Here is a 26,563-nt window from a genome sequence, read left to right on the forward strand (position 1 = left end):
TTTGGTCATTTTTAAAGAAACATTTCTCTAAGGATATTGAAAACAGTTCCTCACCGCCATTCAGCATCTCCTGCTGGAGACGGGAGAAAAATGATCGGTGGGCGAATGAAGGGAAGGAAGTGAAATATTAGCGAGGGTAGAGGTCAGGCCTTATCACAGGTTTACAGGAGTTAGGATTCACTGGCTATCTAAAGAGAGATAAGGCCTTGAACCCTCTAAGTGGAGCCGAGGTTGAACTTGAAGGAAGAGCATTCTTAAACTTTACACAGAAATGAATGAGGTTGATGTTAAACGCCTGCAGACAGAGAATAGGAGACAAAGGAAAGGAACCGTGCAGCAACCGTCATAGCTTTTACATTGACAAAATTACATGGGAAAATAAACAATGCAGAGCTGGAGGCAGAGGCACATGAGACACTGCAGATGTGTGTGTGTGTGTGTGTGTGTGGCTTTATTTCCCTCTCTCTCTCTCTCTCTCTCTCTCTCTCTCTCACTCTGTCTTGCTGTCTCTATGTCTCAGTGGGAACTGAATGAGGATTACAGGGACACTTCCTGTTTGCTAAATATAACCCTTAGGGAAACCCCCCCCCCTCCCCCCCAAAAAAAGTGAATAAATGTTGGAAAAATGAACAGGAGAATCTGAATCAACAGAAAAAGAGAACATAAAGACAAAGAAGCCAAAGGAAATGGTAAGAGAACCTTCTGAAAACAGTAAAATGTGAACAAATGGAAAGAGGTCCATGTGATGCTTTACATACTTGAATGAATAGAAACACGACTAACTGCTGAGAACTGGACTACTCAGTTTATACCCCACTTCTCAATCAAATCAGGAAAATCATTTGCAAGAGCCATGATTCCTAAACTGGTACATGTACAGTAGCATCAGGGAGTCTGCCAGAACACCTGTAGTACCCTCTAAAAAAAAAAAAAAAGTGTTTTTTGTTTTTCCCATTTGCACTGAGTCCAGGACTGATTGGATTTCACTCCACATGCCTAAACTAAGCACCAAGAACTGGCCAATGAGAGGCAGAGTAAGGCTGAGGCCGGGTCTTATTGAGGGATGCACCACCAGTTGGTCCATTTCCTCCTTTGGCACAAATATGCTGTACAAACATGGATGAACTGCAGCAGCAGAAACTGTCAGTGGACGCAGAAAAGCAGCTGAAGTCTGAGTCCCGGCTGTTCTCCTGCTTCCAGTGCAGCATCTGGCAAAGCTAGCAATGTTAGCTTAGCTGCTGATGCAGATGAGTCCATGTCCGACAGCGGCTGAGCTGATGTGCATCGTGTCAGTTGTTCTTTGGTGAAATATGAGAAGCTGATGAAGCTGAATAAAGAGCAAAATAAAAAGACAGTAAAACTACATGTCTTCATACAGTAGGTCTACTCTCTGTTTGTTATACTTCCCACTTGCAGCCAGTGGAAGAAGAGGAAGTACAAAGCTCCTTTTGTTAAGTAAAAGCAAAAACACTCAAATAAAATGGTACTCAGGATACCATCTTCATGTCTCTATTAAATAAAATGAGAAGAGCATTTGATGTTGAATTTACTGAAACATCAAAACTGAGAGTACACATTCTACATGATCCTTGTGCGCTCCAGCGCTTTGAGGGCGTTCAATCCCGGATCCACTGACCCCTAAGGGTCATGTTGAAGTGGTGTGTGTTCCAGTTGTGCTGCTCTGATTGTGTGATTGTGAAGTCCTCAGGTGTCACGTGTGAAAGTACATCACTTCTACTTCGTCACTTCTTCATTGGGTTTTATCGTGTTTCCCTCTCAAAATCTTTCTATTCGAACTAACTGATGGGTTCAGATAAATGTGGTAGAATAAAACTTTAAACAAAGACCTTATGATATAAATACTTGAGTAAAGTGCAGACACCTCAGCAACACACTCAAATGTTGTTAAAAGTCTTAGCTACATTCCAGGCTTACAAACGCAGCTGCGGGACTCTCATTTTTTTGTGCCATCCATCCTGTATAAAATTCCTCCCTTTTTCAGTTGAAAAAAAGTGACCCTGAGATGTGCTGCGTTCACTGTAACTCGCCCTGGAGAAAACATCCTCCTCCTCAGGAAAATATGTTGACATTCTTGGTGACACACTCTTGACTTCCCACACTCTGACTCACTCGAGTGTTTGGGACCCACTTGGCTCTCAGCGAAGCTCTTTACATACGGCTCCACTCTTACCACTAAAGATCAATTCGACGTCCGCAGCAGAGTTCTGACAGAGGGGGAAGACAGAGGGGAGTGTGTGAGTGTGAGGGGAGTGTGTGAGGGAGGGACAGGCCTGCTATGGTGAATGGCCCAACAAGAGCGTAAACACTCCTCTGATCAAGTCGCACACATCTTATAATATCTCACAATGAGCTAAAGAGTTGCAAATAAAATTGCTCTGGTCTGATGAAGAGAGGAGGGGTACATATCAGACAGATTACATTCTGCACATCCCAACACACCCAGTGGAAACATCTGAGTGCGGAGATCATCTTCCGTCCAGCGGGCAGCCATACCCCGTCTCTGAAAGGACAAGGACTTTGGTCATGGACTAAAAACGTAAAAAAACAAAAAAAAACAAAAAAAACTTGTATTTGTCTTGCACCCCAGATAATTTCTAGTTTCTGATGAGCACCGGATAAGTTTAGAGGTACAGGCTACTGCCTTGTTTGCGCTTCTGTAGTCATCCAGCAAGCGAGGGGCACTGCTGAGACTGCAGCCTGCAGGTCTGCATACGTTACTCACACCCCTTCTTTACTTCCTGCATGGAAGTGTTCCCAGACGATGCGAATTTGATCTTGAACAGGGGTTTGTGAACGTTGACCTGCTAACTCTGAACCCAAAGGTGGTGTGAGTCAGTGCGTACTTGGCACATCACTGACATATCTGGCACGCCATCGTCATGTGATGGCGGCAGGTGGCGACTGTGCTCATCAGGTCCATATTCAGGAGAGTCACGAGCATGCATGTACCTGCACGTACACACCTCTTATTTGCCCTGAGATTGAGTTGTGTTCGTAGCTGCTAAGTTGCGCACCACGTGTTTGAATAACCTTTGCTGCTCTCATCTTCCTCAGGATGCCTTGTTACTCTTAAGTTAGTTCCCAGTTAATTATTTTAAAACCACCAGGGCTCGCTAGAACTACATTCCATCCTGTCCCATCTCAAGTCTCTGTGATACTCGATCACATTCACTTAAACACACACACAGAAGCCAGACAGCTGCTGCTAATTTTAGATGGCATGTAATGCCTGGCGTGCCTCAGACCCCCTACAGGCCAACAAGCCATACCCCCTATCCCCCACCTCTTATTCCACCCCAAATGACTTTGGCTGAAGTACATTCCCCGTACAGAAACTCTGTAGTCTATAAACAAGGCTCCTGCATCTCCAGGATGCCCACTTAGATAACTATTCAAAACTACAGGAAACCTATGGACTTAGGGATTCAGACCTTTAAAATGCTGCAGCGAACTCTGTCGCATGAGCCAACCAGCTGTGTCTTTGTACTGTTTGCGTACACATATTTTCAATTAAATGCAGCAGATGTGGGCAATCAAACAGGAATATTTGTCTTCTTAGTTAACGGCACCAAAGCAGCCAGAACTCATTTTAATGAGAGACTTGATCCAACCCTGAAAAAGCCTGCCTTTTCAATGTGCCTCTCGCAAACAATAAACCATGACATGAACTGCAGTGCAGGGATAATAAACGTGTTGGACTTTGATCTAACAAGCGATTCAGGGGCAAACCGCACCCTCTTATTTCAGGCTTTTCCTGTGGCTCATACACAGTCACCGCTACACAACGCATGAACACAGACACAGATGACTGTCAGGTAGGGGTTAATCTGTGGTTTCCCAGTTGTTCCTGAAGTCCTCACCGCTACACAAAATGTGCTAAATGACCGTTCTGTTTAACTATGTGGCAGATTTTAAATGAATGGTGAAAATGTTGTGAAAAAAATGTTGCAAAATGTGAATTAGAAGCATCTTCATCAACAGGCTTACAGCAAATAAACTAAATATACTTTTTTTCGTGCCAGTGAGTATCAGTCCTGTTGATGAAGACAAAATTTGAGAATATTTGGGAAGATGGTGGTCAGTTGAATCGGTTAAAATTTGCTTCATCAGAGTTGTTTTTTTTTTTCAGAAAAGGGGGATTTTAGTATTTCCATCATCCTTTTCCAAAGCAGTACTTCGAAATACGTTGATGGAAACTATCAAGAGAGAGAAGGAAAAGTCAAAACGTCAAAATGTTTCCTCTCCAGATTTAAACAGAAGAAGATCGCACATTTAAAACGCGGTCCAGTCGTAGTAAAACTTTATGATTACATTGCTAACAGTTAGTTCAGGACTAGTGTTTCTTAGTTACTTAGTGTTACTTATATGAGTCCTGGAGTTATCTTGGTATTCATGTTAACTTTAGCTACAGCAAAGAACTATGTTTGGGTGGGGTTGGGGTTAAGGGTTACTTGAGGGATTCATGTTCCCTACTTCACAATAAGGGTCACAAACTGCATGAATAAATGGTTAATTAAGCTTCGCTTTCCAGTATTCAGCATAACAAAGCATTAACTAACCATTATTAATGTAATGTCTCACAAACATGCCGTCAGCCTGTTGGTCTGTGAGGAGGTAAAGTACATATGCCTGCAGGCAGCCCAGCCCCCTACTTTACCACACTTGATGCAGCCTATTACCCCCCCCCCCCACACACACACACACACAGACTGCATGCCACACAGTCACAAATCTTGCTGCATGCCGAAGCCTAGCTATAGCATCCCCTAACCTTCACCCAGCCCCACTCACTTCCCTACTAAGTGGATCCAGATAGTGTCCAGCAGCCAGAATGACCAGAACCTACACACATCGCTTCCAGCTGCCCAGCCAGCCAGAGATCAGTCTGCGACCGATCCATGAGGGAGTTAACAGACACTTTACTTTACTCTACAGCCAGGATTGCTATTAATACTACCCTGGAATGTAAAAAAAAGGTACTTTTAAAGACAAAAGTATTATCTAAAACTTAAAACTTTGATCACCAAATCTTTCTGTCTCTCTTGCTCTCTGCAGAAGTCATTCGCTAATTTTCTCCCTTCCCCACTAACACATCACCATCATCTTCCCACTTCCCCCAGCCCATCAAGCTCCAGACAGTTTGTTGCCTTGTGTGTGTATGCGTTTGTGCGTGCGTGTGTGTGTGTGAGAGAGAGAGAGAGAGTGTATGTGTGTTTGGAGGGCAGTTTGAAGTCCAAAGGGCTGAGGTCATCAATGTAAACATGTTTCAGACACTGCAGTGAGGTCAGTGTGCGCACACACACACACACACACACACACACACACACAAGTTTTGTATATGTATTCCGCCATGCTGCTTGAGGTTGGAAGGCCACATGAAAGGACAATCCCTCACCATTCATTGGCTGATCTCATAACCAAATACAGAGCTGTGGAGAACACACACACACACACACACACACACACACACATATAGAATCATTTTTTTAGGGAACCCTGACCAGACTGTATTCCCTCCAATGACTATAATTACATGTTAATAACACACCAATTACAGGTCTGGATTTAACAGCATGACATCACAACTGTTCCCTAATCTGACCAATTAGTAACCACGGAAACCGTCACCACTGGCAGCTGACAGGCCGTAATCACAATCAGACTGTGGGAATCTGTGTCTGTTTGTAAGCGTGAGAGCCAACTAACTAATCAACTGTTAGATTAAGCAGGGCAAACAGCCGGATGACCAATGCTCTCAGTCACGTTGTTATCCAGGAAGCAGAGACAGACCGACACGCTGCCTGGCAGCGGTGGACAATCAATACAGTTACATTCTAATCATGAATACTAACATTGTCATGACAGTTCAAATTATTGAACATGTAAATAAAGATGCATCACTTCTGTCTGAATGCAGCAAGAGCGAGCCATGTTTGTTTGGCTTGAAGCTAATAGAGACTACCTGCTAATACTGTGTAAGAATGTCCATTTACAAACTCTCCGGTGCGTCATCTGGTGTAATCCACCTCTACGTCATCCAGACGTATCTACAGGCATTCAGAGCAACCAGGTGGTTTATTCTGCTGAGGCAACTTGCTCACGCTCCTCAGTGAGGTAACGCCAAATAAGAAGTGTTATTATTTATTTGTTTTTAGCTCAAACCAAAGCGTTTGTGGATTACTGGATTAGCTGGATAAAGATGTTGTGGATTACATGAAACGATGCACTTGAAAACTTTGTTAGCTAACTTTTTTTTTTGTGACATTTTTGCTGCTGTTAACTACCAGTTGCAGTTAGCTTCAAGCTGAGTATATGTCGCTGGCTCTTCCTGCATTCTGGAGTCAAAGAGAGTGATGCAGGAGGGGAAACTGTTGGCTCAAGACACCTATCTGTGAGTACCTGGAAGGCAAAATACAATTTCTTTGGTTCAGTATGTAAAGAACCTAAAACTCTATTTGTTTTTCAATGGTAGAAAATCGACAGATGATGTCAAATGGTGATGGGACTGTCAAGATGACTTACGCATCAAAGTGGGGACAGTCAATTAAATGAGGATCATTTCAACGTCTCTTTTGCAAAGTTTCTTTTCACCGTCTCACTGTAGTGGCAGACGACGGTGAGATCATTATTTCTTCAAGGCTGCTGAACCACCAGCCATTAGTCCAATGCTTTATTCATGAGTCACACGATGTGGTAAATGGACATTTTAATGACAGCTGTCTGCTAACTGACAGGGATTTTAAATTCAAAAAGATCCTACATAGACACATTGAGATGAGCCAGATTCACTCGTGTGTGTGTGTGTGTGTAAGGTTGAAATACAGAGAGATGGATGGTCTAATGCTTGATTTTTGAAAATGCTTCCAATTTGAGTGATGAAGACAGACAATGAAAGATGAATTCACAGAATATTAATAATTGATGAAACAGTTAGCATGTCAGCTGCAGTGCAGACACCAGCAGCTGCAGTGGTTCAGTGACAGCATGTCAGTCGCAAACAAATTAATATACCAGTAGATCACTTCAAAAGAAATAAAACAACAACAAATCTCAATACCACTTCAACTGGCATCAACCGGTTTTAGCACCAATGACCAATCAAATGTCCTCCCGGGTCAGTTTAAACCACGGTCCCCCCCCCCCCCCCCCATGTTAGTTTTAGCTTGCGAGAGGTAAAACAATAATAATATATCACCAGCAATTAATAATAATCATGTAAATCATGCTGGGAATATCCGCTTCTGTTTTTTTATGAGGTGAAAATGCTCCATTTTTTATTTTAAATTTGATCAGGTGACAAAGTGACACCAGGGAGGATGTCGGACTGATATTGCAGTTGATCAGGTCCTGGACACCAGTTTCTCATGTTAAGCGCATTTGTGTTCTCTTGATTGTTTCAAAGGGTTCCCTGCAACACACACACCTCTCAAGAAACGGAGACCCCCTCCAAAAATCGATTTTATTCAATGTGTAGTGTTAAGTCGTTTGTCAACTATGTAAATGCTTAGGTTATAGCACTTCTCTGCTTTTGCTTAAGTTTCCATTTTGGCCCTCTAAGAGACACAGTTTGGCACCTTTGGTTTGAACTATAAAATATCTCCAGCTGCTACTTGATTAGGAAAATGCTGGCTCCGGAAGTTTGATCGAGTCCTTCACTTTCCCTGAGAGGTGATTCCAGTGTTGCTCGACTCTGCTGAGTGCTAAGCTGCCTCAGAGAGTTGTTAGCTCTATTAGTGTCATAGTAGCGCTCCATTTAAGCACTTGGTGGGGCTTGAAAGCTATTAGTGCTCGTCTTTGTAGACATGGAGAGCTGAGACAAGACAGAGGCGGAGACAAAAGGGCTCAAATGATTTACTTGTATTAAACGCCTGACTGTACTTGATGTCAAAGCTCTTGGCACCTCCAGTAGGATCATAAATAATACTTCAGGATGGATCACAAGCAGATAGTCCATCATTTGAAGTGTTAAAGACAGCTGCTGCAAGAATATTCTGCCCTCTGCTCTCAAACTAAACAATCATGTTCCTCTCTGTTCAAATCATGAGAACTTTCCATTCACTTTCTTCCTGAAGTGCCTGACTGCTTGTGGCCTGGTATGGCTGCCATGTTTCAACGTGGCCAAAATAGTTTCTCCATCTGCTGCTGCTGTTCCCCTGACTTGTGTGTATGAATGTGTGTGTTCCTGTGCCTCATGAGTGTGTGTGTGTGTGGTATGCTATGCTGTGGTTCTCGCTGGCGCCAAATTTAGTCCAGTGAACCGTTACTCTGAAGTCCTATCAGCAGTCAGCCAAACACTTATAGAGATACCACCTTGATCGCGCAACACCAAGTATCAAATAAAGACAGTCAACTACTGTAACTCACAGCTGAGATACACTTGGAAACCTCAGCACCCCCTTCCTTCTCCTACAGAATTTTCCACTGAGTTTCCACGAAGTTGGTTTTCTCCCCTCAAAAAAGATGTGGAACAAGATGTTTCTGACATGAACATCAAGACAGCAGCACTGCAACACAACAGGAGCCATGAATGGGGCTTAAAAATGTGCTTGAGCTCCTTTTTTAGCCTTTTAATACGGAAGCTAATAGCCTTTTAATACGGAAGCTAATAGCCTTTTAATACGGAAGCTAATAGCCTTTCAAAACAGAAGCTAAATGCTAACGTGGAAGTCAACTTACAACCTGGCTAATGTTAAAACAAACATTGCAAGTCACTACGCTAACCTGCTCATCCACTTGCATTCATCGGGCTAAGCTAACTAGCTGTTCACTGGTCTCTGATGGACTCCAGCTCCCAGGAAGGACATTAACCTTCCTGTCTGGTTCTGAGGACCACGACAAATATATCCCAAAAAAAGTTAGCGTGTTCTTCGAATGGAGAAATTACAAACACCAGCGAAGTTCCAGCCGAGGGGTCACAAGGTCATTCTGAACCCTGACTGCCGATTTCACGGGCAAATACAAAAAAAAAGAAAAGAATCAAAGGTCAATAAAAAAGCAACAAATATAGACAATCTTCCTGCCTCCTGGCTGTGTTATCTTTGAATTAATCATGCGATTAGACAGAGCTTCTGTCAGTGAATGTAGTCGAGTGAATGACAGGAAGAGCAGATGTAAAAGCCCTGGTCTGGTCAAGAGAACATGAAGTTTAAACAGACTCTGACTTACCGCCAAGGCCTGCAGCCTCTCTTTGTGGAGCTGAGCCTCCTCACACGACATCCTGAGGGGGGAGAGCAGGGGAGAGGGGGTGGGGGGGTGAAAGGAGAATGAGAGGTGAGAATTTTTGGGAGAGCTGGAGCCCCTCAGTGAGAGATAGAGAGACGGAGTGGTGAGGGAAATAGAGGAGAGAGGAAGGACAGGAGGAGGAGGAGTATCCAGACGAGGTCCTTCCTCAGCAGTAATCCAAGCACAGAGAGGAGAAGAAGAAGGAGCTCGTACTCAGAGGACCCAGGGATCTCTCACTCACTGGACATGTGTCTCACACTAACATTCTCTCTCTCTCTCTCTCTTTCTCTCTCTCCCTCCGTCTCTATCACCCACGCTTTCTTTTGGCTCTCTGTCTCTCCTCCCATTTGTCCCCTCCCTCTTTCTCTCTCTCTCTTTTTTAGGCATGAGCCATGTGTGATTAAACAGCTGGGAGGAGCAGCTGAGAGAGAGGGAGAGAGAAGAGGAAGGGTAGGAGGAGGAGAGAAGTGACAGCATGAAGTTAGAGAGAGAGAGGAATTGCAAAAAAAAATTAAAGAAGCAGAAGACAGGAAAAAGGAAGCAAAGGTATAATGTGTCATATTTGACAGCTGAGATGGGAGACAGTGGAAAGTAGCGCGTCATAGTTTGAAGGCTGTTCATTTTGCAGTTTATCTGCTTTCCATTAGCAGGGTGAAAGAAATAAATGGACGATTACAAACTTACTCTGGTCATACATGAGGAAAATGCTACCTCTGGGAGAACGGGAGGACTTCAGAGAAGAGGATAGGAACCAAAATCTACGCGAACCCAGTGGTGACAGCTCTTAGAGGGCTGCAGTCGTAGAAGCTGGAGTTATGTTGTATGACTGCAAGATGGTTAAAGTTCTGGTCAGGTTTAGGCTTACACACCACTTGGTATCCCCGATGTGGGTAAAGTACGTACTTCGCCTCAGCAATACTCCAAAATAGGTGTCTTTACTCTATGAAGAAGTTTTTTTTTTCCCCCCTTCCTTCATTAATTCAACATGACTCCAGAATGAAGAAAGAGCCAGCCACGTGTATTGAGCTTGTAGCTGGTGATGAGTGCCGGCAACAGCTAAGTGCCAGAATATGTACTTTTAACAACCCATTTGAATTCAGCTACAAACAAACAGTCAAACCATAACCCCTCCAGTTCTGAACGCCTGAATCAGAAAGGCTGAGCCTGTCTTTGAGCTCAGCGCAGAAGAAAGAGAACCACGGAAACAACAGACCGACCAGCTGACTGCATCCAACCCACGTTACAGCCCCTCCAGTCTCAGTTAGGCTCTACACTTGAGCGTTGGAACTTTAACTCTACACCCACTTGTTAACGTTCCTCTATAGCTAACGTCAAACATGGGCTGCTCTAACAAAAGAAAAAACTCATTACAGAAATATTCATGCCTTGTTAAAATCACAAGTTGGCCCTGGGTCTTTCACCTGCTCTCTTCCCTGTTTTGACTCACACCAGAAGACTCATGAGCAGGGGTGGGCAACCGTGTGCCATGGAGGGCCGTGTGTATGCAGGTTCTCCTTCCAACCAAACACCTGAACAGGTGATTCCACTGATTAACACACCTTCAGCCACAGAAGAGTGTTAATCAGTGGAATCACCTGTTCAAGTGTTTGGCTAGAAGGAAAACCTGCATACACACGGCCCTCCATGGCACACGGTTGCCCAGGCCTGCTCATGAGCAACCAACACAAATGGCAGTGAGCCAAATTTCCGTGGAAGTTGGTGACAAAGAGTTTCAGGGTTCTTGGCAGCACACTCAGCGCCATGACTATTCATTAGTATGTTGTATATTTATAGAAAATCTATTGTTATAATTCCAACTGTTTGCTACTTCAACAATTATTGTTGTTTTAGTGGATAGTTTCCTCAGCAAACAATGGGATTTAGAGAAAGACAATTAATTTACCTTTTAAATGACAGAAATATAAATTTGGTGCACTTTCCTTACAAAATAATACACATTGGATACTTACAAAATTGTATAGTTTGTCTTTTTTTTTCTTTTTTTTTTAATTCATGGCCCGTCACACCAAATATTGACCACAAATAAACTTGATGCCTGGGATGCTGCTTGAGCCACCGACCCCCTGAGGAGGAGCTGACAGCAGGTGTGAGACAGAGACAGCTAGGCTAACACTGGTTGACGCTAGCTTTCTAAGATTAGCGGGGAAGTACCGTACTGGGTCAAAATGAGGTTTTTATGGTGCTGTCTGTGTACTACTACAGTCTACTGATTCAGTCAGTGACAACATTGATTCAGCATTGTCAGGTCACTTTTGGGTTTTATATATTTATGAAACACAAACAATTGTTCATCAACAGCTAGCTTAATCCCAGTGTTGGCATGACATATTTTCCTTTAAACTGAAGCTGTATTCTTCACAACCAAAAAACTGTCCAATTATATTGCTAAAGCAGTCAAATGTTAACTATTAAGCAAAAAATCCAGAAAGCTTTATGTTAAACTCACTTTCAAGACTCACATATACATGAAAGCCCATCATCAGCTAGCTTAGTCCCAGTGTTTGCATGAAGTCCTGTAAGTGAAGCTACATTGTTCACACACTACAGGAACAAAAATGTCCATGTAGCCGTGTGCTGCTGAACATTTCTCAAGTGAAAGATTAAGCAAAAGTCCTTGACATAATGTACATTTTTTAAAAGATTTGAACCACCACCACTTGCTATCAACAACTAGCTTAGCCCCAATGTTAGCATGAAGTCCTGTAGTCTCAGTCAAGATGCTAACATTTGCAGCCTGTGTCCACGCTGTTAGCTTTGAGGCAGGTCCTACAAAATATAGTGAATAATGGCTGATGGGTCACAGGCAGGTGACTTGAATATCAATAACATGCTCTGAAATGTGACCAGACATATTTTAAGCTTCATTACTCATCAGGTCCAAATCAGCCACTTAAAAACTCTGCGGGAGTAAAAAGAAGCCATCCTCCTGATATTACCCATCAGAGCTGTCAAAAAGTTTATTTCAGGAGCTAAACACTTAATTCTATCTCCCCTGGACAATAGAGTTTAGAGTGACTTGTTAAGCTATAAATATTTTTTTGTTTACAGAACGTCATCCTGAATTGCTTAATCTTCTACGAAACAATGCATCAGCTGCACAGTTCACAATGGAAAATAACATTTAAAACAGCAGCATCTTTAATCTGTGGGTGTGGATTTACAATGAGAAAACAACTGTGGGTGAATAATTTATGTGTAGATGCCGATTGGTGTAATATAAAAGCCTATGAACGCATCACTACCCTTCAATGAAGCTTCATTATTCACGTACTACAACCACAAACCCATCCAAGTAGCTGTGCCTTGCTGGAAAGCAGCAGTGACCTGTCAATCACTGGCAAGTGCTGTACTGTAAACTGACCTTCTCGCTGGGGGTCATGCGATGTAGTTCTCTCTCTTATTAAACTACAACACACTGTTTCCTAAAGCAAGCAGAGACGTCGCCCACACAGAAACAATATTCCTGCTGACTCTTGAGTTTCTATTTCTGGCCGTTTGGTCATACATTTGTACGAGCACCTTTCAAAGTGTCATCAGTGGTCTTGCTGAGAACAAACAGCGGCTGCGATATAGTCTATGCAGATGAGCTTCTTTTGAACAACTCTGAAGAAGAAAGTGCCTCTTTCAGAGACACAGCACACCTTTGTGCGCACGCGAAGCAGCTTGTGTTTGTTTAAATGGGCCAAAGTTATTTGTGTCCCAATTCTCTTCCTTCTGCTTCAGCTATCCGGGTTCCTCTTACTTCTCTTTCTTATTTTGCTTTCTTTCACCCCATTTCTTCCTTTCCTCCTTCTTTCCAGTTTAGTAGTCCTCCCCTCTTTTACACTCCTTTGGCATGTCCCCACGATTCATCTTCCTCCTTCCTTAATTGCTCTCCTCCCCTTTACATCACTCCCTCCATGTCCCGTTGTTCTTTATTTTCTTCCCTATATTGCTTTCTGCATCTCTGCCCTCCATCCTTCCTCTCCTCCATCTACTCCCATCCCATCTCTTATCTATCCTTTCTCCTTACTCCTCTTGTTCAACCACCCTATCCCGCTCTTTCCTTTTTTCTCTATTCCTCCCTCCAGAAGTAGATGTCCTTATAAGGAGAAACAGCAGCAGTAGTCCAGGGCAATTCTTGAGGGAATACAGAAGCATGAAACATACACACACACACACACATACACACACACACACACACATACATACATACATACAAAGACAAAGATACACACACTCTACTCCACGAGGGCAAAAAAAAAAAAAAAAAAAGAGTATCATAAATAACTGCAGCTGGAGAGTATCTGTGCTGTAAAACCCTGGGCAGATGCAAGACTTGAATAAATCAGAAATGTCTGGTCAGTCTCCATATTTGCATGTAAAAAGCGAAATGTTAAGGTAGACCGGTGATGTTGATGTTGTCAATCAATGTGGAGCTGATGAAAGTCATGTTAACCATATATGGTCATATGAACGTGCGATGATATCTTGTCCACACCGACACATGTACACGAGTATCTCGTAGACGGGAGACTTAAGGGCCCCTGGCCTTCTTATCTGATGCGTGATGTAGAAATGTTCCCATGCCATTTTTGTCTCGGCTTACATGCGGCTGATACTGATAGACCAGTGTGTTAAAATATGTTTAAAAAAACAAAAAAAACAAACAGGTCCAGGCATTATTTGATCTGCTACAGTTTTTAAACACGCCGTGTATCAGCTTTCTCCTTCTTCAGGGTGTCTTGTGCAAATGCAAGAAAAAGCAAAACTTACAAATTATTGCCTTTGTTGGTATGTTTTTAAGTGTTCATTTCTTTTTTCATGTTGTAAAGAGACTGTGCAGTGTAGTGTTGTCACACTACTAAAGTTAGACCTGATTTCTTGATAAGATGAATCAGCTCTACACTGTTTCAAAGCTGCGCTGACTGATACAGCGAGCCAGGACTCTAGCAACAATATGCCCTTTGAAAAAAAGTCCCATAAGATGACAAAGCCATCGAGAATTACAACATGACTCATGAAGTTTTTGTCCTTCAGCTCTTTCTTTAGATTTTACTGCTGCAACTTTCCTGTTTGGTTCTTTCAAGATTCTCTTTGGTCATCGTACTGCACACAGACGCCAAAACTCCTCCAGCTCTCACTGGCGTCACACCCAGAAGCTCCTCAGAGTTGAGACACAAACGGTGTTCAGGAGAGTGAATGATTGGGCAGCCCCACTGTTTGCTAACGAGTTAGCCATTGCAACTAAGGGATGGTATTTAAATGTTACATTGAGAGATGGCAGTCAAATTAAGACATATGATAGTACAATTCCGATACATTGAACTGGAACCGTTTTTTTCTTGAGATGAGATGCTCATGTATTGAACACACTGAGGACAATTGTTTTGAGGGTCAATGAGGGAACATTATTAACAGCAAGCTCATGCTTTTTCACATGTAGAGCAGAAAAGGCATTCCTTCAGCATTATTAATCATTTATTCATTCATTTATTTCAACAATAAACACGCAACACGTCACCCTGCCCCCATCCAAAAAATAAGAATTAACTAGATATTAATTTAAATTATGAATGTATTTGTGATGTATCGTGAAGTGTTAACGTGTTGTACTGCATGGCGGACATAAACCCAAGGGACGATTTCTAACACTTACATGAGGTTCAACATCATGGTAATGGAATGAAAACTGTCCTTTTTTCACACTGGAACTTATTTATATACATTGCTACACACGCACACCCACACACACGTAGGATATAGATCATTACCTGTTGTGGTTCTCATAGTTTGTGAAACCAGACTCAGTTCTGCAGATGTCTGACTTTATAGCCAGCAGGAGCTGACGCTGACTTATGCTTGGCAGTTTCTGTTACAACTGGATTTACACCAAACATCCATTACTGTCTGTTGTCCTGCTCGCCATCATTACAAATCATGCTTATACAATGACAACTCTTTGGACTTGGCCTTTTCTTCTCTTGTATATTCATATATTTCGTACATCACTTTTTCGTAACTCTTACACTGTCATAAACGTCCTCCTCACCCCCTGAAATGCCGTCAACCCCGCCCCCCCCCCGCCCCCTCCATTCTGGCGTCAGTTTTGTTGGTAGGTCACCGGTGGAGACAACAGCATCATTGTTCCTCTGCATCGCCACACGACGACGCAATGACCTCACTGCACAGTCAGTCCAGCTCCGCCTCCCCCCTCATCCCAGCCCAGAGGTAATAGCCACCAGATGTGAAACCAGCGGCAGAACACACACACACACACACACACACACACACACGCACACACACAAATAACAACATACAGAGTGTAGAGGAGCAGAGAGAATCAACAAATTATCCACAAAGAAAGTAAGTTAGAGAAATCTGTTTGTTTCTGCGAGTGTGTAAAGGCCCTAAAGGCAGACATAATTCTATATTTCTAGCTAAGGGACTTATTTTTTGACATCAGGGAGGTTGAGCTGTTTGAGTATCAGACAGCTGGTAACTAAATGCTAATTTTTTTTTTTTTAGGTTTGTTTGTTTATCATTGTCATTACCTTATTTAGGAGGTCTGATGTCATGCCAGGACACGTTTCAGTTGATTTTTCCATTAAAAAATTGGACTAAAATGTAAAGGAACAAACTTCAGGGTTAAACATTGACTCTTTACATGTTGAGTGAATTTAATCAAAACCAGAACTGGATATTGTTTTCCAGGCATTGTATCAAATTTGGAACAGCGATCAGTAGACGCAAAAGTTAATGACGGTTAAACCTTTGGATGTCAATGACTTTTAGCTCCACGTTCCTGTGTGACTGCATCTACGAGATGACAGTGGGGTAGTGGTTCGCTTTCATCCTTGGTGACATCATCACATGCCCAACAGTCCCTGCCAATTCTCCTCTTTCGAAGCGCAAAGCCTAATCTGCTGCTTTCACAAATGGCACCGGTCTTGGAGCTTAGGTGTGTGGGCATGGTGCTGGAAAGTGCAAAGGTGCCAGCTTAAGGGGCCTGTCCCAGGGAGGTGTTGGCCAAGATTCCTCCATTGCTATTACTGCCAAAACCGCCCACAACAGCAGCCAGAAAATCATAACCTGCATCCGCCAGTAAGGGGGACGGTGATGAAAGTGCCCTTAAAATTGTGAAAATGGAATTAGCTGGTACCTGAGGGACAACGGATACGACATTGGAAATTTCATTTTTCCTGGAATCCTCAAATTAATGGCAAAGCCCAGCTCAGGATTGTCCAAAACTGAAACGTTTCTTACATCGCTATATCCCTGCAGCATTTTACAGTTCTTCTTGGATCAGTCCAATCCAGTTCAAAATGTCACTGGTGTGGTGATGAGATAATGATGACATTGTCTCAGTATAATGAAAATCAGACCCTGCAGGAGCCAATACCTCTAAATGTGATGTTTCTAGGATTGTGCAACTTTTAGGAGGGACCAGGGGCAGGCCTGTCGGGGATATTCAGTTTTGGCCAACACACCATGGGGTCTGACAAAAGTCGAAACAGACGCTTTAGGCTCCAGATGAATCCTTTTTTTTTTTTTTTTTTAGCAATTTCAAGCTTTAATAAAAAAATCCCTCATAAAAATGACAATCCATTGAAACAAATATGTCCAGAATTCAACTATCTGTTTTTCTTGGAATAATACGTGTCAGTTTTCTCCTACATCATCAGTGGTAGTCAGAAAACTTTGGACAACTGTATTAGTATTGGAAAATACACTGAACCCTGTTTCCATCCTTCTTCAGGTAGGGAAGGGAAGTTTATCCTAGAAAAACCTTAACAATATCAATCTTGGAAAATGTTTTTTCTTTGAAATTGTCCTTCATCTGACGCAGTCACAGCGTCATTTGTTACTTTCACCAATGCTGTTTCTGTGCTATAATCCACTCTAAAAACCGGCCTGGAAATCCTATGATAAAGTTGTTGTTGTTTTTTTGTTTCGTTTTTTTTTTTTTCAGAAAATTCATTATGAGCTGCATTGTGCAGTCAAATCGAATCGCGAAGCCAAAGAAGAATCCGATACCCTCACTGGTAATGCTGAGCAATCGGCTGCCATCATTGCCAAGGGCTGACCTAAATGCTTTGAGGCTCTTTTTTTTCCAGATTAAACCAGACTTCTCCAGTTTGGTGGAATACCATTTTCTTACAAGTATTTGTAAAGCATGCATTAGTTTGCAGGTTTAAGAGTTATGGCTTTGATTTATGATCCTTTTTTAATTTTTTTTTAAAGGGCTATAGAGTCTGGCACATTCACACAAGTCCTTCAAGAATGACAATTACCATATTTTGTTGTCGAATGATAAAGTCACAGACTCATTATTCTAACTTGAAGAATGGTGCTATAAATTCATTTGATACAGTTGCTTGGTTTCTACCCACAAAGAATCTGTTCGAGTCATCACTACTGACCCTGTGTGTGTAATAAACAGCGGCAGAGGAGGGTCATCTTCCACGCTGGTGTCATCATCCCACACGACTACGAACTACTTCATCATCTTTCTGCTGCGTCAGTGAAGAACCTAGAGAGAGTAGACGGTGGCTAAAATGAGCCCACAACCCAGAGGAATACAGGCGGAGAGAATTCACTGACTGAATTATGACGGCACCGCCCCATTTTACAGATTTTAACATTAACTATTGATGCGCCAGCAAAGCATGCTAGCTTTCACACTTCATTGCACTTTTTTTAATCTGCTCTGTGGGTGGGGCTCTGACAGAGGATGTGAAGATCACTCTCACATGTCACTCAAACTATGAGCAGAATAGTAATTTCAATACCCACCATGTGGGACCACTATAACAATAGCATACGAAGCATACCCTGCTGCACAGACAAGCTAAAAAAAACAGTCATACACACAGTCTGTAAAACCGTCACAATTATGGGAAAGCTCGGGGGTCTCCCACTCTCCTAATATGCCTCAACTACCCTGACCGCTAACTCTGACCCTTCCTGAAGAAAATCTTTAAATGTGGATTCAGCTTTATTGCGTTCTAAAAGATGTAGCTTCAGTGTTGCAGATTCTCTTGCTTTTGAAGTTTTATACTGTCACAATCATAATGAACACATCTATTTTGTTGGATTGGCCGGCGGTGGCCTTAAGTTTTCTTTTAAAAACGAGGCATGAGATGGACGTTGAAATGCAAACACCAAGGTGCCAAATAAGGCGCATTTCCACAGGCTCTCTTCTACTCAGGTCGGGTCAGTAGGGTCAGCGTGGGTGGAGTCACCGGCTGAGAGTTCCCTGGCGTAATTTGTGTGCGACGCAACAACAACAATGGAGGTCATGGAGGCAGCGTGATGCCTGTTGCTCAGTCCCTGGTTTTTGCTTAAACTAAAAGTAAGTGACAACAGTCGGGCAAGGCTTCAAGCGGCGAAACAGAACAGCCAAGAAAAGTATAAAAGACTTCACCAAGCAACCGCCCAGTACTCCGCCAGGGCCAAGGTGATACGAAGTAGACGACGTAAGCGGGTAAGCTACCCAATCAGCACCCCTATGTGCTTACGTCACATTTTAGTCCCTGCTCAGCTTGCTGGGAACCCCAGCAGAGCAGGGACCAAAATGGTAATGGTTAATACCGTGTTGGGGCCAGTGGAAACAAGGCCAAACCGACCCAACCCCACCCAACCCAAGATGAAGTGAGCCAGTGGAAACACACCTTTATTCTTCTCTGCATGAGACACCAACCATCAACTTACACTACAACCCCTGACTGCCTTTTATATTCCTGGCTGCAGGAAATTAGACAGACCAGCCCATAGAGTGTAGATGAGACCGCAGCCATACTCTGCCATAAATATTTAGATAAACCAGCACCATCTCAACAGCACAGCATGACTAAATATTTACATAAATACAAACTACTATACCGACTCAAAAATACATCCACATGCATAATCACCTACATGAATCCTGCCTGTGATTGTACTCCCCCCTATCTGGTCTCTTAAGGAGCTTCCTTGGGCCGGTCTCACCCTTTTGCCTCGACCCCCCAATGAGGAAACCACCAGGAAGGTGAGTGCTGACACTGATTACTGACATTGACACATATACATGAAACAAAAGTTGATGAACACAAAACTCCATTCCTTGCACTGTGATTACCACTGACTGACACTGGGGTTTTCTTTTTACAGAGGCAGGGTGGCCAGTCCCCCTGTGCTTCCCAGGTCCCCCCTCTGGAACTCCCACATGGCACAGAAAATGTTTCAAATGTTTGCTACTTCAATAAACCTTACCACTAACATGTGTGTGCCTATTATTTAAATATACTGTTTGTACCAACACAAATACGACATTCAGTTAATCATTTAAGAAATGGAACCCTTGGTCTCCATTACACTGTAATTGAAGTTTCAAGTTGGTTTCAGGCATGTGTGTGATTACATTAATGTGACTCGCCCCTATTGAACTGAATTCATTTACCCAGACATAACTGAAAAAAAAATGAAATAAAAAGGCAAAAAGGAACACAGCGTTGGAAAAGGAGTAGGTAGAGGTGATACTCCTTAATCTAGTCCTTCTCCAGTTCTCATATGTGCCACACTTGGAATGATGGCTCTGAGGCGGTCAGCCACACGTCCACTTCACACACCTGGTAACAGCATAGTGTCCTGAGTTAGACTCAAATGTGCCTGACAGCTGTGCCATCCAACCTTTTTTATTCAATAGAGTGGATGGTGGTTGTTTTATATGGTCTGATATCACACATTTCACGTTTACGCTTCACACCCTTGACAAAATCCCATCATCCTAATTCTAGTAGCAAGACATGAGCAAGACAGCTCATCTGTGTTTGTTGTTTATTTACCTTTGATTTATGGCAAATTCATGTGAAATATCAGTACTCTTGCACCACAATTCCTGTCTTTTCTCTTTCGTGTTTGATGACTCATCCTGCCCTGGGGGAGTGTATATATCTTTCATTCAAAGAAAACGCTTTCCTGAATTTTTACATCTCTTCCTCATTCATCATGTGAGATACTGTGGTCCAAAAATACTTCTTCACATACTTGATAATATGATAATCTGTTAACATTGTGACACAACAATTGCATGATTGACTTGTTTCAGAAAGTGTGATCCCGTTGGTCTGATAACCTTTACAAACTCTAGAAGATTCACACGGTTAAATAATTTATTCACATTCAGGTTAGCCGAGGGCTAACAGGAAGTAGCTTGTTCCACCGCTGCTGTGTAACTACACAGCGTTTTGATTGTCACACAAACCAGGTGAAACTCCTGGTTTCATTACCATAATCTGATCCATTTGGTCTGAAAGATTTGGACTGTCTGAAGATTTTTGGCTTAATTTTTTTTTTTACATTATTCATTAGCTGAGTTTAGGTTTATTAATTAAGGGACTAAGTGCAAAAACACTAATCTCATAAAACAAACAAACCAACAAACAAACAAAAAAACCTTTGAGAGATGATTAGAGCTGATTTCTAGGGATGTCCCAAACCATTTTTTGGACCTTTCAAGCTGAGGTGTTAAATCACCTGCGAATAATTGAAGCTTCACCCAAACTGATGTTTATTAGAATGCAGGTTGCACAAACTAAGGAAACACTGGCCATAGAAACTTCTAGCAAGCGTGACGGCTCAGGTGTGACTTGCATTTTCCTGGTGGCAACTCAAACTCAGAGTGGATGTGTGATACGCCAGCTCGTTTGACAGATCTGGTACTGGCCTGGGCTTTGGGCTCATCTCTGTGCATTTGGAAGTTCTTCCACACCCTCGACTTTTCCGACATTTTGTCTGTGTAGCAACGGCTACTGCCTTATTTGGGATGATTGAAGCCTAATGAAAAAACAAAACAAAAACATGTCACCATCAAATACTGATTTGGGCGTTGATTGCCATGGAAACAAATGAAGCTTCAAAGACCCTAAGCACACGGATGAGCCAAACTAATATCCATCTGCAGTCCCTGGGCAGAGTTGAACAGATGTAACCAGCTTGGCAGGCAAAAGTCCCTGTTGCGCATGTTTCATGCCGCACATGTATCTGGGACAAGTCCCTCCTTCGCTTTGTGAGTCTGTAAACGTGTGAAAATGCAGAAACAAATAGAACTTTTATGATTAACGAGGCTTTGGGAGCAACAATCCCACCTGATCAGACTTTAGTACCATATCACTAAAACGCCTGATGGGAATTTCTCCACATTTGCCAGAAATGTCCACCAGGTGTCAAGAATGAAGTGAAAAGATTTTGGTGGTCAAGGGTCAGTTTTACCTCGCATGAACCCGATATCTCAGGAATGCTTTGATGGAGTTTCTCCAAATATAGTACAACTGTCCGCTGGGAGTCAAGGATGACCTGCTAACATTTTAGAGGTCAACGGTGTCTCAGGCCGTGAAGAAGAAGAGGAAGAAGATGAAGAAGACTGCACATGTCATTTGACATGCGTTGTTGTTTTAGAAACCAAAGATGGACGTAGATGATAAAAGTTGTTGGGCCCTACTGTTGTTTACTCTGTAACGGTGGCCCAAGATGTGAAAACTGTTCTGAAGGGATGGAAAATAAAAAAAGAACGATTCTGACACGATGGACCAAAATCCAATTTGAATAATTTAAATGCTTGTTACAGCCATAACTGATACACGTGATTATTTATAGTTATTACAGTCATTGTAAATGACCTTTTAATTGTCTGACAGTGCAAGTTCAGAGCAACACTACTGTACAACTTCAACACAACATGTCTCTGGGTGCACAGAGCAGGACAGATTATAAATAATGGATTTAGTTTTTGCCTGAAAGTGCAGTTGAAGGGTCAGATTGATCGGAGAGGTTTGCTGACATGCTGCATTTCCCTCTGCTGGAGGAAGAAACATCCAAGAGTGACAGGCAGCATGTGAGCAGGAGGATTAATCTTGTAATGGAGCGACCCAAGTTCCACGTCTTGTTCCCGCTGCTTGCTCGTCATTGGTCCTGCCGTGTTTTATGACGATTATGAATGAGCCCGTTCATGTTATTCTCTCTCTACATACAGACGGTCACACAAGAGGAGGGTTGCAGCATGGCGGACTGCGCTGACACAACGAGGCTGGACCAAGGCTGCAGCCTAACATTGTCTGTGCACCGACCACATTGCACACACAAGCACACACACACAGATATAAACCACGGTGTTAAGGACACAGACAGTGAGAGGATGGATGAGGGAGCTGTGGAAGAGGAAAGTAGGGCGACAGCCACCAGCCGTGGAGGCTTGACATGAAGTGAGGTGAACACTTTGCAGAGGGAGCGAGAGGGTGAAAAGAGAGACAGAGCAAGAGGGTGAGGAGAGGGAGGAGTGCACACGGTGTACAGCGTGTCTCCTCTCCAGTCATGACTGAGCAGCAACCTCACCATGACGGGGCTCCCGTTCCCATGACAACCCTTGGCAGATGGAGAGGAGAGCAATGGAGGGATGCGGGCAAGTAGAGAAGAGATGGAGGGAAAGACAGAGCGGGATAAGGGTGAAGAGCATGTACTCACGGTGCCGTTGCAGTGCCGTTCCTCTGCAAAGGTGTGTCTGACATGGCTGCAACACTAGTCTCCTGTGCTCTTCTTCCCTTCACCGCTACCACCTCCTCCTCCTCCCTCTCACTCGCTCTTGTCCTCTACTGTCCTTTTCACAGAGTTGTGTCCTCCGCTTCTCTCTCTTCCTACTCTCCTCCTCCTGCCCCCTCCTTGTCTTCTTCTCCTCCTCCTCCGTCTTTGCTCCTTCCTCTTTTTGGTGTGTTTGTCACGTCAGAACGTGTCAGAGCAGCTGCTAATGCTGCTCCCGCATCACCCTGCTCAACCAGCAAGTGGGGATGTGTGTTTGTGTGTGTGTTTGAGAGAAAGAGGGTTGAGGGTGGTGGTGGTGGGGGGAGGTTGAAGTGAGAAATGTGAGCAAGTTGGATTGATGGAGATAAGAGATGAGGAGATGAGAGAGTGAAGAAGGATAAGCTGGCTGAGCTGGAGAAAGAGAGCCTTAGGGGAGACGGATGATAATGAAGAGCAGCCAACCTGCTTCACTCAGGCATCCACCCTGAGAGCAACCTCTCCCCTCCGAGACAGTCGGGAGGTTCATTTAAAGAGCCAGTTAGGATGCTAAGAAATCTCCCCATTGTCCATAAAGACAAAAGATCAGCAAAAAAAAGACAGTCATGCTTCAGCACCCTGTGGCCATGCTGGAGGAAGTACACTGTCTGCAGATTTTGACTTGCAAAAAACTGAATTTGACTCTGACCGATTGCGTTAAAACTAAAAATAGCTTCTTTGCTGATGTAAAAGTATAAAAACTGCATTGTGAGAATACTCAAGAGTCACCACCCTACTTTTTGCAATCGGTAAAATGTTGTTCAAGTAGCAGAAGTAAAATAATCTCATTTTATTTTTTTTACTTCTGCAGCATAAACGTTTCATTTTCTGACAAAATCCCGCAGTGCAAAGAGTCAGTAAAGCTGTTAGACAACTGTCGGGAAGTTCATAGAACCGGACTGTAACACAGTAGAAGGATGAAATTCCATGACGAGGATACAGCCAAGGACCTCGATATGCTGGACTTTGTACGGCACCACTGATAAATGTGACTTTTACAGAAAATGGATGAATGACTAGCAGAGTCTGTTGAGTGTGAAAACGGCCGCCACTCACCACAGTGACGGCACGAACCAAGTCAAGCAAAAGAACTTAAAAAAACACACACGCACACACACACACTCAGATGGGATGAATTTCAAACAAAAGGAGTCAGACGTCTTCTAACGTCAGGCCAACACGGACGGTTGGTTCAGAATTCACGGAACACGCGCAGCCGTCACATTAATACCAACGAGCCTGATTTTCACTGCGGGTGTACACATGAATCTGAATATAATTTGAGGGTTTTTAGAATCCGGCTCCGACATGAAACCACTGATGGATTAAATGACTGATCTTAAAATACAGCGACGCAGCTCGGACTTTAACAAAGTACTAGAACCCCCAAATCCACCAAGAACACTAGAAGATAATATCTGCTGAATGGAACTAAATGTGGATTCTATATTTTCTTAAATGTTTCCATTACTCAATGTATGCAAAAAGCATGGATTTCTCCATCAGCATGCATGTGTGTCTGTGGCTAAAGTCAAATATCTGATTGACTGTTGATAAATGGGTGATTTCAGCTTGATAAATGAGTTTTGTTTTGTTTTTTTAACCTGAGACATCACAGTTTAAGGTGACGCTCACTCAGAGTCAAAGCCTCCAAAACACCAGAAATATTTTGATTCATTCACATGAAAATTCGAGAAAATCATTAAACACAGACAAACATCAAAGTGCAAGGTCTGAACATCTGGTGGCCCTGAAAGGAGGTACAGCCTGGGGGCCTTGCCTTGCAATCCACAGACACACTGACACAAACTAGCTCGCGCACAAGCCCAAGCCTGGTGCATCAAGTGGATCTCTCTTACTGCTACTATTCATTTCAGCTGTTGTGGTTCCTGTGGGAGCCTCCTGCTCGTGCATCACGGAGGGAGGGGATTTATTTAGGTGCAGCTGCAATATCAGACATCAACGTGCCAGCATTCCAGCTGCGGCCTCTATCGGATTGAGACGAGACAATCAACCCTTCCATTAATCCAGGAAACGGGGGGGGGGGGGGGGGGTAACCGCTACCACGGTATCACAATTCAGTTCACACAGGTGAGAAAGATCTAGATTGCACGGATCACAATTTACAATTAACTAAGTCTACTGTTGCTGGTTTTGAACTGGCTCACAATCATTTGAAAAACAAAGTAAAAACTATCGAAGTTTGTGTTTTACTACCTAATGTATCAATGTCTGATTATGCAGTAATATTAGGAGGTAAAGAAGAAGTGCAGCGGAGCTGTACTGCAGATGCAACAGTTTATTTAGCCTGCATCGACCAAAAACAAACGACATTCATTAACTTGCAAGTGAGCTCTGCTAGGGGTTTACAGGTTCTAGCTGAGGATGTTCTGTGCTTTCAGTTCTACAGAACACAATTTAGAAAAGACAAAACTGGGAGAAAAAGAGAACAAAGTTTTTGTACTGTGAACACCAGCAGAGGCGTATTTGAATTACCCTCCTAAGCCATCCCAGCTGGGTGTGCTGCTGACCTACGACACCGGTGGCGCCAGACTGGGCGGCAAACCTTACGAGCAATTTGATGTGTGTTTTGTCAGTTTTTCTCCCGGATGGTTGCGCTGGATCAGGAACCATCCGTCAGCAGCACATTCAGCTCCCCGGTCACCTGAAGACATGTCTCTCAGAAACTGGACTGTCCCCTCCTAAATCTGGACAGATGACCATCCCACCTTCTCTGCTGACAGTCTAACACTTTCCTGCTGATGAGAAAAATTCAAAAGGTAAGTTAAAAACGTTAATTAAAGGAGGAAAACTGATGGAAGCATCAGTGGGTGCTAATAAAGCCCCCAGAGGGAGCACCAGCCTTCGCTTTCTGCCACGTGACGCACACTGCCACCAAAGAATCTGCTGTTAAAGAGAAAGGACATTTGATTGCAAGTCCCTACACCCATGAAATGATCGCAGCACAATCATTTGATCTAATAAACATGTGAAAAGTCTCCATGACTGGCTGGATGAAATCACATCAGCCAGGGGCTAAACCAGAAGCCTCCACTGTGCTTGGTCCACCACATTCACTAGCAACTTTCCCAGGAATGAACAGGCCTTCCGGTGCTGGCCTTCCGGTGCTAGCAACAAAAGCCAAATTTGCCCTCTCGTGGATAACACAAGGGATTATTCAGTGTTTATGCTCTGCAATTTTTTTCACGCGTTAGGTTTACATGCAAAGTCTATGTGGAGAGGAGATGAGACGTGAATTCGCGAGTGTACTCGCCGAGCGACGTGAAAACGGACAGGATGGACAGGCGCTCCGCAGTGGTGTAGTTGTAGCTGGTGTCCATCCGTGATATCCCGGGCCTGATCCTCGCCAACAGGTCATCAAACTGGGCCCTCGTCAACCTGAAGTACCGCTGGAAATGGCCGTCGTCCAGGCGCAGCTCTTGGAGAAGGCGGTGAAATTCACGCAGCTGTGTGCGCCTCCGGATCGTGTCATGGATCCAGATACGGCTATCCGGATACTTGGGACTTCCACAACAGGTACAAGTCAGCCATGGTTGATGATGGAAAGAAACGGCGGAAATAAATTCAAGGGGGGAGTTTGCTCGAATGACTCGAATAAAAACAGGTGGTCAAGCGATCAAATTCGCACGAATAAAACAACGCGAATGTTCGCGTCGCGTTGGGTGTGAACACGCCTGAACAGACTGAGGGTCCCAAATTAGTCACAGAA

At 43.4% G+C, this 26,563-nt stretch overlaps 1 protein-coding gene across 7 annotated transcripts in view; it reads right to left on the bottom strand.

Annotated features, from left to right (window-relative positions):
• Positions 1-23,038, bottom strand: part of palm2akap2 (PALM2 and AKAP2 fusion) — an 87,656-nt gene extending 64,618 nt beyond the window's left edge. Inside the window, exons 1-2 of one of the 7 annotated variants that reach the window (XM_086187822.1) lie at positions 22,744-23,038; positions 9,187-9,238 (exon numbers count right to left, since the gene is read on the bottom strand). In XM_086187822.1, the coding sequence (XP_086043948.1) occupies positions 9,187-9,238; positions 22,744-22,787 (96 nt within the window). In that variant the 5' untranslated portion in view covers positions 22,788-23,038. Of the gene's footprint in view, positions 1-9,186; positions 9,239-9,456; positions 9,723-11,710; positions 11,730-22,743 lie in introns of those variants that run through there. The other 6 variants (XM_086187823.1, XM_086187827.1, XM_086187826.1 and 3 more) reach the window with 6 other exon arrangements.
• Positions 23,039-26,563: the final 3,525 nt, after the last annotated feature.

Source organism: Aulostomus chinensis, chromosome 19 (assembly GCF_037954235.1).
Source record: "Aulostomus chinensis isolate RoL2024-O1b breed Wild chromosome 19, RoL_Achi_v1.0, whole genome shotgun sequence".
NCBI classification, from domain to species: Eukaryota; Metazoa; Chordata; class Actinopteri; order Syngnathiformes; family Aulostomidae; genus Aulostomus; species Aulostomus chinensis.